Source organism: Thunnus maccoyii, chromosome 24 (assembly GCF_910596095.1).
Source record: "Thunnus maccoyii chromosome 24, fThuMac1.1, whole genome shotgun sequence".
NCBI classification, from domain to species: Eukaryota; Metazoa; Chordata; class Actinopteri; order Scombriformes; family Scombridae; genus Thunnus; species Thunnus maccoyii.
Window position 1 is genome coordinate 15,304,106 of NC_056556.1, and position 16,855 is coordinate 15,320,960.

General features: G+C 42.5%; 1 protein-coding gene across 8 annotated transcripts in view; it reads left to right on the top strand.

Moving 5' to 3' along the window:
- Positions 1-16,855, top strand: part of LOC121892343 (R3H domain-containing protein 1-like) — a 48,185-nt gene that overhangs the window by 18,229 nt on the left and 13,101 nt on the right. For 5 of the 8 annotated variants that reach the window (XM_042405344.1, XM_042405345.1, XM_042405349.1 and 2 more), the window contains exons 4-17: positions 2,352-2,369; positions 2,986-3,075; positions 5,683-5,806; positions 7,165-7,243; positions 7,761-7,820; positions 8,361-8,501; positions 8,854-8,962; positions 9,146-9,241; positions 9,626-9,651; positions 9,960-10,013; positions 10,773-10,999; positions 12,923-13,192; positions 13,835-13,989; positions 15,708-15,833. In XM_042405344.1, the coding sequence (XP_042261278.1) occupies positions 2,352-2,369; positions 2,986-3,075; positions 5,683-5,806; positions 7,165-7,243; positions 7,761-7,820; positions 8,361-8,501; positions 8,854-8,962; positions 9,146-9,241; positions 9,626-9,651; positions 9,960-10,013; positions 10,773-10,999; positions 12,923-13,192; positions 13,835-13,989; positions 15,708-15,833 (1,575 nt within the window). The remainder of the gene's footprint in view (positions 1-2,351; positions 2,370-2,985; positions 3,076-5,682; positions 5,807-7,164; positions 7,244-7,760; positions 7,821-8,360; positions 8,502-8,853; positions 8,963-9,145; positions 9,242-9,625; positions 9,652-9,959; positions 10,014-10,772; positions 11,000-12,922; positions 13,193-13,834; positions 13,990-15,707; positions 15,834-16,855) is intronic. The other 3 variants (XM_042405346.1, XM_042405348.1, XM_042405347.1) reach the window with 3 other exon arrangements.

The window sequence follows — 16,855 nt, forward strand, 5'->3', positions numbered from 1 at the left end:
TATTTATCAAACAAATGTGAGCGGTATTGATCTGCTGGTCTAACACTCTGCATAACAGCAGATAGGCCTAAAATAGAAAATATTTTTTTCATGTAAGTGACTCAAGAGAATTTTGGGAAATGGAGTTAAATTGAATGTGTCATGATCCTGTAATTACCTCTTGTGGCCACAAATTCCAAGTTACAGCAACACTACAATTGCATATTTAAGTCCACCAAGCTTTCATAATATTTAGACAAGAAAAGACTTGAAGACTTGGCGAGCGTTCCTGACTTCTCTTATTCACTGAAGCAAACTGCTCTTCGCCTCAGTTTCACCAGCTAAAGCAGAATAGTGTCCATCTCCCTCCACGTCTCACCTTATATTGACTTTACATGTATCCCTGCTTCCTCTGAAGTTTTTTGTGACCTCTCTAAAGGATGTATCGAGCCACTTACCTCTCGTTCTGTTTTCCTAAAACTCACCCTGGCATAGAGCTGGGCGATTAAACAAATTTTATTTTCAATTACGATTTTGGCGATTATGAAAATGAGATAATCGAGATAGAACGATTATCGTGCCGCATTGATGCTCTCGTCTTGTCTTATGTTATAAGCAGCCAGACAGCGCAGTGAGAGACAGACAGGCAGAGATGTATACATGGCAGACTATAGAATAAAGACTATTAAAAAAAAAAAAAAAAAAAAAATCATGATCTCAATATTGACCAAAATAATGGTTATTATGATTTTTGCCTCAATCCAGCAGCCCTACCCTGACATAATTATTCCGTGGTCACAGAACGCTGACGGCACTGAAGCCCCTGACCTTTCCGCTCGTAATTTCCAGCAGTAGACGAGGTGAAGCTAATTCTGTCGTTCCCTGTAAGGGCATCGGTTAAATGCCTGAAAAGTTCATTGTGGGAGAAATAGAGCAGGTAGGAAATGGGGATGAGAAACAGGGGTGGTAACTTGAACATGGGAGGGAGGGAGGGAGGAGGAGGAGGAGGAGGAGGAGGAGGAGGGTGGGGACACAGAAGCATTCCGACAGAGAAAGGAGGAGGGAGAAGACTGGGTGACTTTGCCGCCATCTGCCTCCAGCTCTCCAGCTCCGTCCTCTGCGGCAGGACAGGTGGCTGGTGGCCGCCCTACTTCTGCTGACTTCAGCCCTTTCCCTCTCCCCCTTTCCCATTCCTTTATCTCCTGCCGGCATTGTTCATTCCCCACTGGCCCCACGCCGCTCAATTAGCCGGTGTAGCGGTGCGCTCACAGTCCCAGCCCTCTCCCACCTCCCCCCCCCCCCCCCCCCCCACCACCCCCTCCTTCACATCCATATTACCTGATATAGAAAGGGGCGCGGCAGGTCACAGGCATTGGAGATGGTTGAACAGCGCTCCATTTCAATTTTTTATAGATGTTATTTGGCCCTCAAGCTCAATGAGGGAGGGGAGGGGTTGTCCTTTTGATTTTTAGAGGACAGGTGGGAAGGACAGAGCTGTGTGTGCTTGTGTGTGTGCACGTGTGTGTGTGTGTGTGTGTGTGTAGATGCATGTTGGGATTAGGAAGCAGAGGACTGGGCTCTGTTACAATTTAGACTGAAATGGCTCCTGCCAGGTCCCCTCCTTCCCCTCCTCCGCTCCTCTCCGCACGCTACTGAGAGACCTTCTGTTTCTACGTACACACACACACACACACACACGCACGCACACACACAGCCACCAGCGCGTGAAGCGCAGTGGCACCGAGCTGTCTCACACACTGTTGGGCGGCTGGTCTCTCTCTGCATCTCACCTCCAGCGCCTGGGTCTGATTCACATGACAGCTAAATGGAGCTGGGAGCAACACATAAAAACTGACCCGAATCCCTCGCAGCCAAATGTCTGGCTTTTGTTTTCTGCAGTGTGTGTGTGTTAGTGTGTGTTTGTGTGTGTGTGTGAGGCAGGGGGGCCCTACAGTGCGACCGCTTTGGTAGCATATGCTCTGCAAAAATTAATTCATGCTCCCAGGAAAGGGTGAACGTTCAACTTGAGATTTCACGCTGCAAAAGGAATTTTTCTTTCTATTCTCGCAGATCAATGACGCTAAATTTTGTTTTGTGCTCTTAAATTTTTCAGCTTAGGAACTGACATCATTGAGTAAAAAAAAAAAACACAGGCATTATGGGAGGTTGTGTTTTTTGTTGTTGTTGTTGTCTCTTCTGCAGAGCAAGCACACGCATGCACAAAATATAGGCCAGTCATATTTAATTCAAACGTCTCCACTTTTTTAAAGTAACAATCCTCTTTTCCCAACCAAAATTTCTGTGGTTTTATTTGATTTTTTTTTTTTTCCTGTGCACTTTTCCCTGCACCCCCCTCCCCTACCTATGGACAGCCTGTGAAGTACTCTAAGGTACAGTATGCTCGATTTGCATGTCGTGCAAGGATGCTACAACCTGTCTGCACTTGGATTGTTTGCTTGGATTGAGTTGGAAGATTGTCTTGTCGTCACTACACATTCTGTACAGTCTCACGGCTGCGGACGTTTTAAAATAACTCCCAGCGAGATATGTTGAGATGTCATTAAAGGAAGGATAGCGCAGGCTACGGTGTGAATTACGCCTGAGATTAGTTTGAAACGGACGTTTTCTTTGTGCTTGCTGCATTGCTATTGATGTTCCTTCAGGGGAAACATGATAAGGCTCCATGTGATGATACTAACTCCATTTTTTTTTTTAAGTCAAGATTGTTCTGATCAAGTTATCTGAGCAGGTCCACAATCATAGCAGTGAAACGCTCAATTACTCGGGGTAAAGAATTGTCAGCTAAAATGTGAAATATTGATTGTGCTCGCTGGCTGTTTTTTTTTTTTTATTGTTGTTGTTGTTTTCCTTTGGCTTGTCACTGTGGCGTGATCATATTGATGCAGTTGTATGTGTGCATGGTTTTAACTGTGCCCACCTACCTGCACTCCTCCCCCTCCCACCCCCCCTCCCTCCCTCCTTCCTCCTCCTCCCACCTCCTCCTAGTCCAACACCAAGCTAAAGCTCGTGCGGAGCCTGGCAGTGTGTGAAGAATCCTTTCCTTGCCCTATTCCTGAGCCTTCAGCAGCACCTCAGGTAAAAAAAAAAAAAAAAAAAAAAAAAAATCTCCCCGAATAACCAGAGTGTGTTCATCTCAGTCATCTCATCAGTCTGACGTCGGTCGTTCAGCCCAGTTTGTGAATTTACAAGCCTGCATGTGTAGCGTTGAAGCGCTGACCTGGGATCAGTCCCTCATCTCAGCTCATCACAATCCAGCAGGTAGACTTCCGACGCTTGATTAGCGGCCTTCGTCTGACACTATGATTAAACACCTGGCTGTGGCAGCCCCATGAAAACAACCAGCATCATCAAAAACAGAAAGTGTCGAGCTCCCAACAGCGAGTCGGGCCGATACTTTGCTAAATCAACTCTTCTTTTTTTTTATTTTTATTTTTTTACAGTGTATCTCAAGGCAAAGCCCCCACTCTGATCAAACTTTCTCCATTACATGCCATTCTGCACAGCTCCTGGCATGCTTTCAAACACACACACACACACACACACACAGGTGTATCTGTTCGGGGCATTTCAGCCAGTCAGCACCGAGCCCCATAACCAGAGGGCGGTGTTATTCCCACAACAGTCTCGCATCGTCTGCACTCGACGCAACGTCCTGTATTACCGCCATCAATCATGTCGAGGAAATTACAATTTCCACACGTCAGCTACAGAGAGCCGTGGAGCGCTCTAATTGAATACTCCTGATATTTCCCCCGCTACCGTTATTGGCCCCGGAGTCGAGGCTCCTCCGAACAGAGCTCTGCGGCAAACTAACCTAGAGGGGCGAGGTAAAGCAATAAAAGAAAGAAGAAGAAGAGGAGGGGGGTGAGAAAAAAAAAAACACATTAGCGGAGTACACATTCAGCTGTAAGATCACAGATTCCCATTCAAACCTCATGATTATCAAATAAAAACATTCCCCATTGTTCACCGTAAGACATCATTGTCTCCACTGTCAGATCGTAAGAACTGACAAAAGGCCGTATGGATCTATAGGCCGTCCAAAACCGTCTCCACATCCCGGAAAAATACATCTGCCCTCACATTGTACGCCTAACTGTCAATTCCAATCAATGGCCGATAGTAAAAGGGGCCTGTGAATACACGCCGTACTTTTTTTTTTCTTTTTTTTTTTTGTTTTAGACTGACAGCACGTTCATTACATATTCAGAAGACCATCATTTTCACGCTGTTTTTCCTTTATCTCGAGGTAAATGGATGTCAGGAAACAAATGAGGCAGCCCCGCAACAGCTGCACATCATCCAGGCGGCTTCCACGCGATGCCGAGGGTGGCTTTATAAGCAGCAAACATCGCCGCTTATTGCCAGAAGAAGAAGAAGAAGAAGAAAAAAAAAAATCCTTTTGCTTTGACGCGCACGCACACACACGAACCCGCTGTCACTCGCACACAAAACACACACACACACACACACAAACCTCGAATCATTTTCACTTTTCTTTCTCAGTCTCGCTCAGGCAATTAGTCAGTCACGGCTCTCATTAGCATATTACATTTTCACATATATTCAGCGCGTCTCAAAACGAAGGAAAATGTAGCGTCTCATTATCTCGCTCCGCAGCTGTTACAGGGATCAAACGCGTGACCTTTTTTCGGTTATGAGCTGCTCTCCCGCCACTAGGTCACCCTTCTCTCACTCGTTCATTCATTCATTTCTCTCTCTCTCACACACACACACACACACACACTCGCTCACAGACTCTCTGATGTTAGCTTTCCAGAGTTGTGTTTAATCCACTTATGGTGCACTGGCAACCCCTCTCCTCTATTCAGCTTTCCTTTTCAGCCTTTGTAGAATTGCCTGAAAAGCAAATCAGATATTGCTCTGAGTCAAGTGTGTGAGTCTGTGTGTGTGTGTGTGTGTGTGTGTGTGTGTGTGTGTGTGTGTGTGTGTGTGTGTGTGTGTGTGTGTGTGTGTGGTGAGGAAGAGCACGACCGGGGTAAACCAAGGCCATTTTTAATACATCTCACAAAACATCCACACCAGTCTTCCAGCCAGATTAAAGCATGGTCAATTTTTTTTTATATATATATATATATATATATTTTGAGAAGGATTACCACTAACTCCATTCTGTTGAATTTTAAGGAATGAAATATGCTGTGTTGTTTAATTTCGGGGCTGGAATTCATGTATTATTCAGCTCGTTTAATAAAAAAACAAGCTAATCAAGCAGATTAATTGCCACGGTGCTTTGGAATTCATGGATGCAGGCGTGTTATTACCGGCAAGGAAACAGGTTTGGATGATAAACCAGGAGAGTTTATTAAGTGTCTTACAGTGGCCTCTTTTGCCCATGCTTTTCTCTAATTAACCTAGAACCTCAGGCAAGATCATAGAGAATTAAAAGCCTCATATTTAATGCCTCCTATCTAAATTAATGCCTCACGTCTGTTCATCACTCAGAACAGACCTAGGTCACATTTAGAATCCGACGCTCCCTATAAAATGCTGACATTAAGCTCTATCGCACTTGACTCATGTGTGGTTACTAGTCTCCCAAAACGGTACACACACACACACCCTTCCATTTTTCAGCGACATCAGCCAGAAGGATTTAAAATGCATACCTCTTTTATCCATCAATCCTTCATTCATTTTTTTTTTTCGCTCCCTGAACAGGATGGATTCCTTCTGCAGCCCTTTGAAAAGGAAGAACGAGCCACACAGGACCAGGCTGAGAAAGAGGACAGCAGCGACAAGGTGGACAAACCTGAGAAAACGCAGAGAAAAATGCTTTCTAGAGGTGAGAAAATGCAATTAAACCCACAGTGAAGTACTTCTGTCACACGCTCTATATAGGTTTTTTTTGTTTGTTTGTTTTCTGTTTTGGGGGATATCTTCACCTTCTATTTTTATGAAGCATTTGTGCATGACATTGACAGCCTTGTTTAAGTGCATTTTTAAGTATTTATAGTTAATTTTTGTAAGATTTAAGGTTAGAAACCTTTACCAAGACCAGATTTGCCATCATGGTCACAGGAGCTGAAATATTTCCATTAACACCTCAGCTTTCTTTACATCATAAACACCTGAGACCTCATTTATAAACATTGCTTACCCCCCCCACCCCCCCCAAAAAAAGTGGCTTGAAAGATGCATGTGCTTTTTCCCATCTGAAAATTGGAATTTCTATTAAAAAAAAAAAAAAAACGTGGCAGGAGAACGTGTGCACCTGTAGAAAAAAAACCCAGATTGCATGCTTCTAATATCATTTTGGTGACAGTGGGTATTGGTGACACTGAAGGCATCATTGAAATGAAGCCAAATGCCTTAATGATACTTATCACACAATTCATGTCACTCAGCCAAATTACAGCCTTCTAATAATTATATCCCTTACCATGTCACGAGGAACATCCAATCCTAAACTTTTTTTTTTTTTTTTTTTTTTTTTCCAAAGCGCTGTGCCCTCCAGTTTGTCCAAAAGCACTTCTCAATTTTAAATGATATCTCATTATGGGCCGATAATTGGCGTGATTCAGTTAATTGCGACAAGCTCAAGGTGTGAAGCAATTATACAGATTCCCACAGGCGTATAAAGGTGTCTACTTCCCTCTGTGGAGCAACACGACTGATGAGGCAAGGTCCAATTATAGAAACCAGACACTCACCGAAGGGAACGAGCTCCGGTGTCCCCAGACTCCCGCTGATGGGTCCTATCCTTTTGTTTGGTGCTTGAGAACATGTTTTTTTTTTTTGGTGTCAACTTCATTATAAGACCATTTTTTAAATTTCTTAAATGGTTCAGCTGGCAGTGTTTTCTGCTGCTGTTGCAAACTGCCAGATTTCTTTCATATTTGCCACACAAATAACAACCTCCAAACAGCCCTGTCCTCAACGACGTGACCCTCGCTGAAGTTTCTCTGTTCAGATCTGACTTTTCCATTTTCCTTCACAAATAGTTGAATGACAAGCTGATTCATTTGCATATCAATATCCACAAATGGTTTCATTAACTGTATCATTAATTCGGGGAGTTAACGAGGCGGAACATTTCAAGTTCCTTGTTATCCGTATAAAGAAAATTACATTGAGAATTTGCATGCAGGTAAGCTTTTGAGATAAATTTTCTTAAACTATACTTGTGTCTCTCTTGGTTAGATTCCAGTCAAGACTACACAGATTCAACTGGCATAGATCTCCATGAGTTCCTGGTCAACACACTGAAGGGCAACCCCAGGTATACCTCACCTCACACACCTTTCTGACTGCTGCAGTACAACAATCTATTCAGCCTGATGGCGGATGTTGAGCTTAACTTTTGGTGAACAGGAATTCACACCGTTGACCGTTAGCAAGCCGTCTTGACCTTTGAGAAAACAGAAGTTGGAGAGTCCAAAACAGAGGAAGCTATCGTAGTTTATTAGTGTCACACCATCAACTTCTATTTAACAGATAGAATAAACTGTACTGAATAAAAGTAATAGAGTTGCTAGTTCCCTGTTTGCTAGCGTTTTAGCATTAGCACACTAGCTACAGTAGTTCACCAACCAGCCCTGTGAATAGCTTGTAGAACCAGAGACACATGCATTGATACTTTCTGGTGTGATCAGGCCTTTAGAGTTGTTGTGATTACTATTTGAACATTGATGATTGATCTCATGATTTGAAGATTGAAAACATTATTGATCATGAACCCGATTTCAAAGTGCTTCAGTCGTCTCAATAACAATCTTGTGTGTGTTTCATGTTTTTAGGGATCGAATCATGCTGCTGAAGTTGGAACAGGACATCTTGGACTTCATCAGCAATAACGAGTAAGATATTTTTATTTTAAGTATTATCAAGTACCTGCTCTACATTAAACCAGAGGAGGATAGCTTAATTAGTCAACCCAGCTGCTACAGTGTAAAGGAAAACCTACAAACCTATCCATCAAATTCAAATATCCCTCCAAAGTTGTCTTCGAGATAACGGAGCTCTCTTGCACACCAGCACAGAAGGATCTTTACACTTTCAGATGGGCTGTGCTTGATGTCACACAATTAAGACAAACAGCTGTTCATGGTCCCAGTTGTTTCTGTTCTGTAGAGTCTGCAGCCCTGCTGGGATGCGTTGCATAATTTTCAAAAGGAGTATCTGAACTTTCCATTGGCGCTGGTCTTCAAATTCTCTATTCAGCGTTTTTGGGAGGGGAAGTCCAGACTGCTATGACAAATGAAGTGATATTTGTCCAGACTTGTTGAGGACCTACTGTAAAGTTCCCCTCCAGTAAACTCATAGGTCTTGTTTACTCCTCTAGCGTGTCACTATAAAACAACGTCAAGATTGAAACGCGTGTCTGTGTCTCTCTCCAGAAGCCAAAAGAGAAAGTTCCCGCCCATGACGTCCTACCACAGGATGCTGTTACACCGAGTGGCAGCCTACTTTGGCATGGACCACAATGTGGACCCCAGCGGAAAGTCAGTGGTGATCAACAAAACCACCAACACTAGAATGTGAGCCTCGCTTTGGTATTTTGTCGTTTCCTGTTCTTCAAGCAGTGACGTTTACTCTCCTTATTTGAGTGAAATCATTCTTTGAATTCCAAATTTAGAAAAAAAACTACAGTATTATCAGACAGATAGACAGTGCATGAGTGCAGGATCTCTCAATAGATTATATGATACTATTACTTTGCTAGTTAATTGGTGGTAGTAGCTGGTGAATCATCTGCAACCATAAGCTGTTACAATCAATCGACAGATCAGTTGGTTTCCTGCCCTGGTTGGCGGTTAGCATATGTTGCTGTCAGCATCTGGCTGAAATTAAGCTGCCACTAAAAACTCTTGTAAATTCCCCAACCGACAGACCCGATCAGAAATTCTCAGAGCACATCAAGGATGACAGGGCGGACGATTTTCAGAAACGCTACATTCTCAAACGAGACAACTCCAGCTTTGATCGTGAAGACAGCACGGTAGGTGTTTTTTTTTTTTTTTTTTTTTCCCTCTCCCCACCAAGCTGTCACTTTCATTTTTGACATGTTGGTAAGAGTGGGACAATCTGGCGTCCCTGACATAGCTGCTAAAGAAGAGTGTATGTGTGTGTGTGTGTCTCTGTATGTGTATGTGTATGTGTGTGTGTGGTATGTCCTTGCCAGATCCGAATGCGTTTGAAAGCTGACAGGAGGAGCAAATCGATGGAGGAGAGGGAGGAGGAGTACCAGCGAGCCAGAGAAAGGATATTTGCACATGATGTGAGAGCTGTTTGTGTAGGCGGGGTGGGGGAGGGTGGGGGGAGGGGGGGGGCATGTTGCACAAATCTTTGTGTTATTTCTATTCATGTGCAAATTCAGTAGATTTTTTTTTTTTTGTTACCAATTACCACTGCTGGATTTATGAATTTATAGATGGGAGTCTATAAAGATCTTTGTGGAGAAGTCAGATTTATTACCAGACTTACAAGCAGGAATACCATCAAATTTATTAAGATATTTACTGACAAATTGATAGTAATCTGGAGTCAAATTCACAAGGACACCAAGAGGATTTTTTTATTACATAGGGAAATGAAACATAGCTGTCATGTGTTTACTTTGAATTCCCCTGAAACTGACTGTATTTCTCCTTTTCACTGACAGGGAGAACACTTCATACTGGATAGGAGGTAAGTAATAAAACGACATTAATCACATGACCACTGACTTTGCTTCACCTCTCACCGAGTAATAATTTAGTCCTAAAAAGCTTTATCTAACGCCAATGATAAATCGTCACTTAATTGGCCAAAGTAGAGCTGATTTCATCCTTTAGAAACGTAACTACAGCACTTCAGATAGCTGCTACTTTAAATTACGTTCAGTCACTTTTACGGTTTGGCTGTCAGAGCAACAATTAGAGTCAGCTCAGTCATGTTTTTAAGATCTATATTTTCGTCAGCGCCCGCTCTCGTAATACCTCCTCTTCTCCCTTCAGTGCTCAGGATGAAGACGCATGCATGAGCACCCAACAGAGGCGGCAAATGTTCAGGTGGGTCCACCCCCGTCACACACATCATCCAGCTTTTTTTTTTTTTTTTTCCCCAGTAGCTGAACCGCAGGCAAAAAAAAAAAAAAAAAGCCTTTGAATCGCCGTCTGTCTTAATCGGCTCGCACAGGAACAGGAGTGCTGATCTGAGGATTTGTTTTTGCTGCTCGAGAAAGCTCCTATTAAATAGGATTTTCTGCACAGGCTTCCTCATGTAGACTGGCCTTTTTTTGGACCAAAGCTTGCCAGATAAAACATGAATCTGTTGGTTTTTTTTAAAAATGTCATCTGTTTTTGATCAAGTTGAGAAGAATACATGATGGTAATGTTTCGTGGGAGAAGATGCAGTCTCGCTGAGGATAAATCTGCAACAGCTGAAAGAAGTCTAAGCGGAATGCTTCGACTTTTGTCTGCATTGATCAAGTTTTAAGAATTTATGAACATTAACTTGATGAATTTAGTGTTACAGGCCAATATTTAACAAGTGACAAATTGAGTAAAGGCCTAAATATCAGATACATATATTTTTTTAACAGTTTTATGCAGGTTTCCCCCCACACACACTTTTTCATATGTAATTTTGTTGCAAGAGTGGTGTCATTTTTATTTAATTAATGAAAAATTGCCTTTATAACATGCAGATACTGTGCTCATGCAGCAGAGCTCAAGTCTAATAAATACATTCAGATTTATTACATAAGCTTAAGACGTACAGTGTCTGACAGTGCAGCCTAACAGGAGACTCTCTCTTCCCCCGAGCAGGTTGAGGGCCGGCAGGTCAGGCGCCAGCCGGCAGAGCAGCTCCGAGACGGAGCCGCGGCACGGCGAGCCTCGACCGTGGAGCAGCACTGACAGCTCGGACAGCTCCAACCGGCTCGCCCCGAGGCCCGCCATCACCAAGGCCAGCAGCTTCAGCGGCATCTCCCCCGGCCTCGTCCGAGGGGACAGCACAGCCAGCAGCAAGAGCACAGGGAGGCTTTCCAAAACAGGCAAGAGAGACCTACAGGGACAGAGAGACATTACAGCTGTACCGAACACCTAGCGCACATTTAGACACTAATTTACTCAGATGCTAGAGACAATATCACATTCACTGTTCCAAAACAGCTTACTGAAGCAATCTGGAAAACAAAAAACTGCATCTACTTGCACTTTACAAGTGTAGCAGTCAATATTCTGCTATCTACAAATTTTTAATGAACTGTTTTTCCGAGCAGAAACCACATTACGTTTTATCAGATTCAGCTGTTTCCCCGTGATTGACGGCTTTAAAATGAAGCAGATTACATTGTCCTAAATGCGCAGGTGAACTTCATTCATTGTCACTCAAGACAAGAGAGAGGAAATCCCTCCGCCGCAGCAGCGCAGACGAGGAAACTTTCGCTAATTAGATGCTACTCTGAGTAAACGGGAATAAAAATAAGCATTTTGCATATTGAGCTTCAAGCAAAGTCCTCTGGCATTTCACAGCACCTGAGGTCTTATTAGAACAAGTGTTTGTTATCCTGCTGTGGTCAAAAAAAAAAAGAGTCTGTGTTGCCGCCCTGTAGCCGGACAGCTGTCAAAACTAATTACCGTACAGCAACACGGTGGTTGAGGAGGCACGCTTAAAAAGTGTGGTAGCAGCAGTAGTGTAAAATCTAGCGGTGAGGAGTTCCTGCATAATGTATAAGTCTAAGCGCCGGGAAGTGCCACACACACACGTCTCCGAGATGAAATTAGAGCTGCTCCCAAACTGCAGGTGCTTACTTCACAATTAGATACATTTGTAACTGGATTGGCTGAGATCAGATGAGACGTGTTCTTCACGGTGGGCTTTTGTCTTTATCTGTGTTAGAAATCCTCAGTTGGCTTCTGTTCTCCTCTTTGTTCCCTGCCACCATTTTTTTGTTATTTTTTTTCTCCTAGGTAGCAGCAGCAGCAGCAGCAGCAGCAGCGAGCTTTTTGCCAGAGCAGTTTTTTTTTTTTTAAAGTTGTTAACGAGGTGCCACGCTGCCCTCGCTCGGTATTCTCAGAGTATAAGTTAAGGAGACACCTCGCTGCCGTGTTCTCATGCGTTCGCCCTTGCTCTCCAGCCCTCCAATAACCTTCCTTTGCAACAGGCTGCACACCACCTCTGACTGAAAATAGCAGCTTATATATAATAGAGGCGGAATTCATCTCAATCACCTGAAATTGAAGTCTATTATTTCCAGGCTTTTTTTTTTTTATATATATAATTTCAACATAATCATTCAGTTCTTAGTCAAAGTCATAAAGCCATCTTGTCATTTTTTGAGGGCACTCATGTATTTCCATTTCCTGCCAGTCCACTGCCTATATATTCAATCCCAATAGCAAATGTTAATAATGACTCATAATGAATCCCTCTGCTCTATAATAAGCACTATTACATTTGATACTGTAAGTACATTTTGCTGTATGTTTACTTAAGTAAGAATACTTCTCCCAGCGCTGTCTGAATCACGATAAGCAACCTGAATTCAAAAAAAGGAGGAAAAAGAAATCGTCTGTGTTCTTGTGAATAAACACTAGATCATGATGCCAGTCCCTCCTCCCCAAAAAAAACCAATGGCTTCTTTTAGGAAGGCCTCTTCACTATTTTAATCAACGTTCTGTAATTATACGGGGAGAAATCGATCACAGGCGGCGCAGAGATACCAATTTCTCTGTCAACAGTTCCCCTCAAGAGACCAGAATGCAGCGCAGCCTCAAGAGATGCAGCGTTATTAGCGAGAGGCATGAATTTTCTCCCCTTCTTCATTATCACCATCAACTCCTCTTAACCCATGTGAAGAACCAACCAGCTAAAAGCAACAAGTTAATTCTCCTCCTGTCAGAGTAATTCTGGGACGTGTAGGAAGTAGACGATCAATGTTTAACCGCTTCTTCTTTTGCTTTCTAATCCTCAGGTTCCGAATCGTGCAGTAGCGTCGGTTCTTCGTCCAGCTCGCTATCCCGTCCCCAGCTGCCTCTCCCGGTTTCAGCCTCTTCCCGCTCCAACATCCCCAACGCACCCTTAATCCACCCGGCTGCCGAAACAAGAGGCTCGGGACACCCGGAGATGATCAAGAACATCCCCTCACAGCCACCGCCAGCTACAGACGCAACAAACTATTACGTGCTGTCGCTGGAAGCCTCAGGGATACCACCTGGCAGCGTTCTGGTCAACCCACACACAGGTTGGTGATACAATACCTCCCTCATGTCAAGTATCTAATACTAGGTTTGCCCATTTTTGAGGGGATAGAGATCATGGAAGCTATCTAAATTATGTGAATATATGTTCCACTAAATCAAAAATCACCAACTTTAAAAAAAAAAAAGCACAATTTCTTCCTCAAGGGCGCTGACCTAATCTAAATCCGCAGTATTAAATCAAAGTAAAATTTCCCAAAATACATGTTCCTCTCTTGTAATTTGCTGCCCTACTAATGAATATTCATGACTTGGTGACAGAAATTACAGACTGGCATGGGCTTCATTCGGTTTGTCTGTCAAATTAGTAGTCTGAACAAAGCACGCTGATCAAAATTCACTGAACAGATGGGAGAAATCTGTAAATATTCATCACGGGCTTAACAGACACAGTTGTGCACTTTTGGGCTGCAAACTGAACTCTGAACGCTGCCAAGGATGTTAATTCCTGTTGACTCTCCTCTCATGTTCCATGTTTGGGTGTGTCCTTCACTGTCACCAGGCGCATAATTCGAGTGTGTTCCCTTTGTACGATGCTGAATTGATTTGTGTGTGAACGGGTTCACATCTCGGTGTTTTTTTTTTTGTTTTTTTTTTTTGGTTCTCATATGAATTTAATTTTACAGGCAAGCCTTTCATCCATCCCGATGGCAGCGCTGTAGTTTATAACCCGGCCAGCATCGCCCCCACTGCTGGCAGGAGTCCACATCAGGGGAAAACCGCACAGCAGCCAATCCCTGCCGCAGGCCAGCAGCAGCCAACCAATCATCTCCACTCCCAGGTCAGTGGGCGGGACTACTTTTTTTTTTTTAACAGGAGTCTGACTTTTTCCTCATTCAAATTGAATTCATGTGCAGCTAACTTTTTCAAACCTTACTAACCTCTAGTGTTGCAATGGGAGCTGATAGTAGGATGGCAGGAGCTTCACTTAGCTATTCAAACTGACTGTTCGCTAAACCCCTCCCCCAAACAGCAATGTCCAATCATAGCTTAACAATCATCCAGGCATGGCAGGTCTGTCAAGCTTTGGATTTCTCCACATGTTGAAGTGATGTGCATGATGCTGCGGTAAAACAGATCATCTGCATTTAAAGAGTTTAGAGGGCGCCGTCGTTCCAAAATCCAAAACACAAGCACAAATATAAAGAATGGATTCAATAATGCGTTTGTCTGCTCTAACGTAAGCTGCAAACGTTAGCATGTCCTGCTAACTAGCTTATTGCCTATAGACAGTGCCTCCAGGGAATTACAGTTTTTATGACCGCAATCTACCTCAAACATGGAAATGGGCACTTTGGAAATGAAACTATATGTTAATATGTATTTATGTTAATGTATTTATTTTAATGGAGTTATTGACTGTGCTAATGTTGAGGTGAAGGTTTATTTAAGAAAGGCTTATAAATGGAACTCAAGTACAGTGTTTTCTTTTTTATATAACTCTGAGCCCATTGTTGTCATGTTCAAAAATTAAATTTAAACATTAGCATTGAAATATAGTTGTTTCTGTGAAATGCAGTATGCATATGACTTCATTGGTAGTAGTTTTTTTTTTTGGTTTTTAAATCACATTATTTTCCTTTGGTTGGAATTTTTCCCAGTTCCCACAATTTTACCACACATAAAACGTTGTAAATTGTATTGCAATTTTTGAGAAAAGCCACTACAAAAACAAGCATTTTTGGCCACAATAATCACAAAAAACCTCCATGAAATCCTGGAGGGACTGTATAGTAGTAAACTAACCCAGCATTACTTCTGAGGCCAGAGAGCATATCACACTATAATAGTTTTCTGGTTGGAGGTTATATAAAAAACAGCTTCTTCCACGATAGCACATCCACTGTGTAGTATTCCTCTGCTGTGTGGAAGCTGGTCCCGGATGATGTCGGAGTTAAGGCTAACGTAATGGAGCTCTGTCCTGCTCTCTATTGGATTTAGGGAAGTTTACACTTTAGCAACCACAGCCGGTGTTACCTGAGATAGCCTTACATTTACCCAACACATTGGTTAGTCCTCCTTCTAAAAGCATTTTCCTCTTCTAACATTAAAAATGAAACATACTGTTTGAGAATATGCACATTAAAGATAAATATAACCTCTGTGTTGCGTGTCAAACAGCTTATATTTTTCTTCATCATGCTTTATATAAGATAGATCCTGACTTTTTGCGTGAGATATGTAGCTTTAGCTTTGGTCCTTCAACATTATATCATATATGTAGCCATCAAGTGCATATTTAAGAGGCTTTTATGGGGTTTTTTGCTCTAAAAACAGTCAGCTGGAGTCAATGTGTTCAACCAACTCATGGAGTTAACGTTAGCTTAATTAACTAGCTCATAACAGCTGATGAAATCTGCTAGCGAAATCTATAGCAACAGTAGCTAAGGGGGGGTGGGGCTTAGCGAACAGTCAGTCGAAGCTCCCACCGCTTTACTATCTCCTACCTAGTCTCATCTCTTGTCCTTCTGTCCATCTCCTCTTCCCTTCCCTCCTCAGCCGATCTGTCCTCCTCTCCAGCCGTCCTCTGAGCCTGTCCACCACCCAACGGTCTCTTATCCTCTTCCTCCTCCTCTTCCTCCTTCTCAGTTCCTGCCCGTCTGTCCTAACCAACAGTACACTGTGGTACAGAACTACTTCTTTTCCATTTTTATTATTCTTCCTCTGCTCCATCTCCTGTCAAACCTGGCTCATTAAGAGTTTATGTATAGACTTTTCTGTCAGACATTTTTAAAGAAAAAAAAAATCTCAGCTTGCGAGTTTGGGGTTAATTTTGGGAAGATTTTAAATTGCGAATTGTTTCTACGTTGTAAGAAACATGTTGATTTCATGTCCTCACTGTACATTAATGGACGTTTGCCTTAACAAGGTTATTTTTAATAGTAGCGCAGCATCACCTTAAAAACTTCAAAACTGATTCATTATCCCCTCAATTAAAGATTCAGTGAGCTTTTTTTTTTTTTTCCTTTGGTGGAAATGTGTATCTAAATCCAGCAGGGGCCATTACCCACATATATAGATCATGTGGGCATTCAGTTAACCTCATTTCTGACCTGGTTTTAGTGAAAGACATGCCTCTGTGACTAATTATGCCTGTGGAAAGTTCCATTAATATTTAATTCATCACCAGATGTTAGCACTGAATAATCTATGACTAAAAACACTACTTTTCCAACAACATGTCAGAATTGACCCGAACTGGCATGTGATGGTGATCTGGATAAATAGTTCACTTTGGACTCTGGTCTCCGTAGACCTGGTTCCGATTTCAACTCCGAAACCTTGAAGCCAAAGTCAATTTAACAAGCGCTTTTTGTTTTAGCGCTTATCTTAGAAATCAGCTGACTGTCCCTGGTGGCCAAAACCGTATGGATCCATATTCTGAAAGATTCAAATGCAAGGTTCTCATTGTGCTGTATGTTTATATGCATCTGCTGTTGCGTTTCATTTATCTCCTGTTAAATATTTAAAGATCCCCTCCAGACATGTTTTAAGATGTATATAAAATACTTTGTGTCTGAGTGTTTTTTCCCCACAAAAAAAAAAGTTAAATTATCTTGTTAAAATCCTTAAAATGACTTCTGCTTCCTGTACCTCGTTAAAAAATCCAGATCCTATAAATATGCAAATATATTTCATTTCAGAAG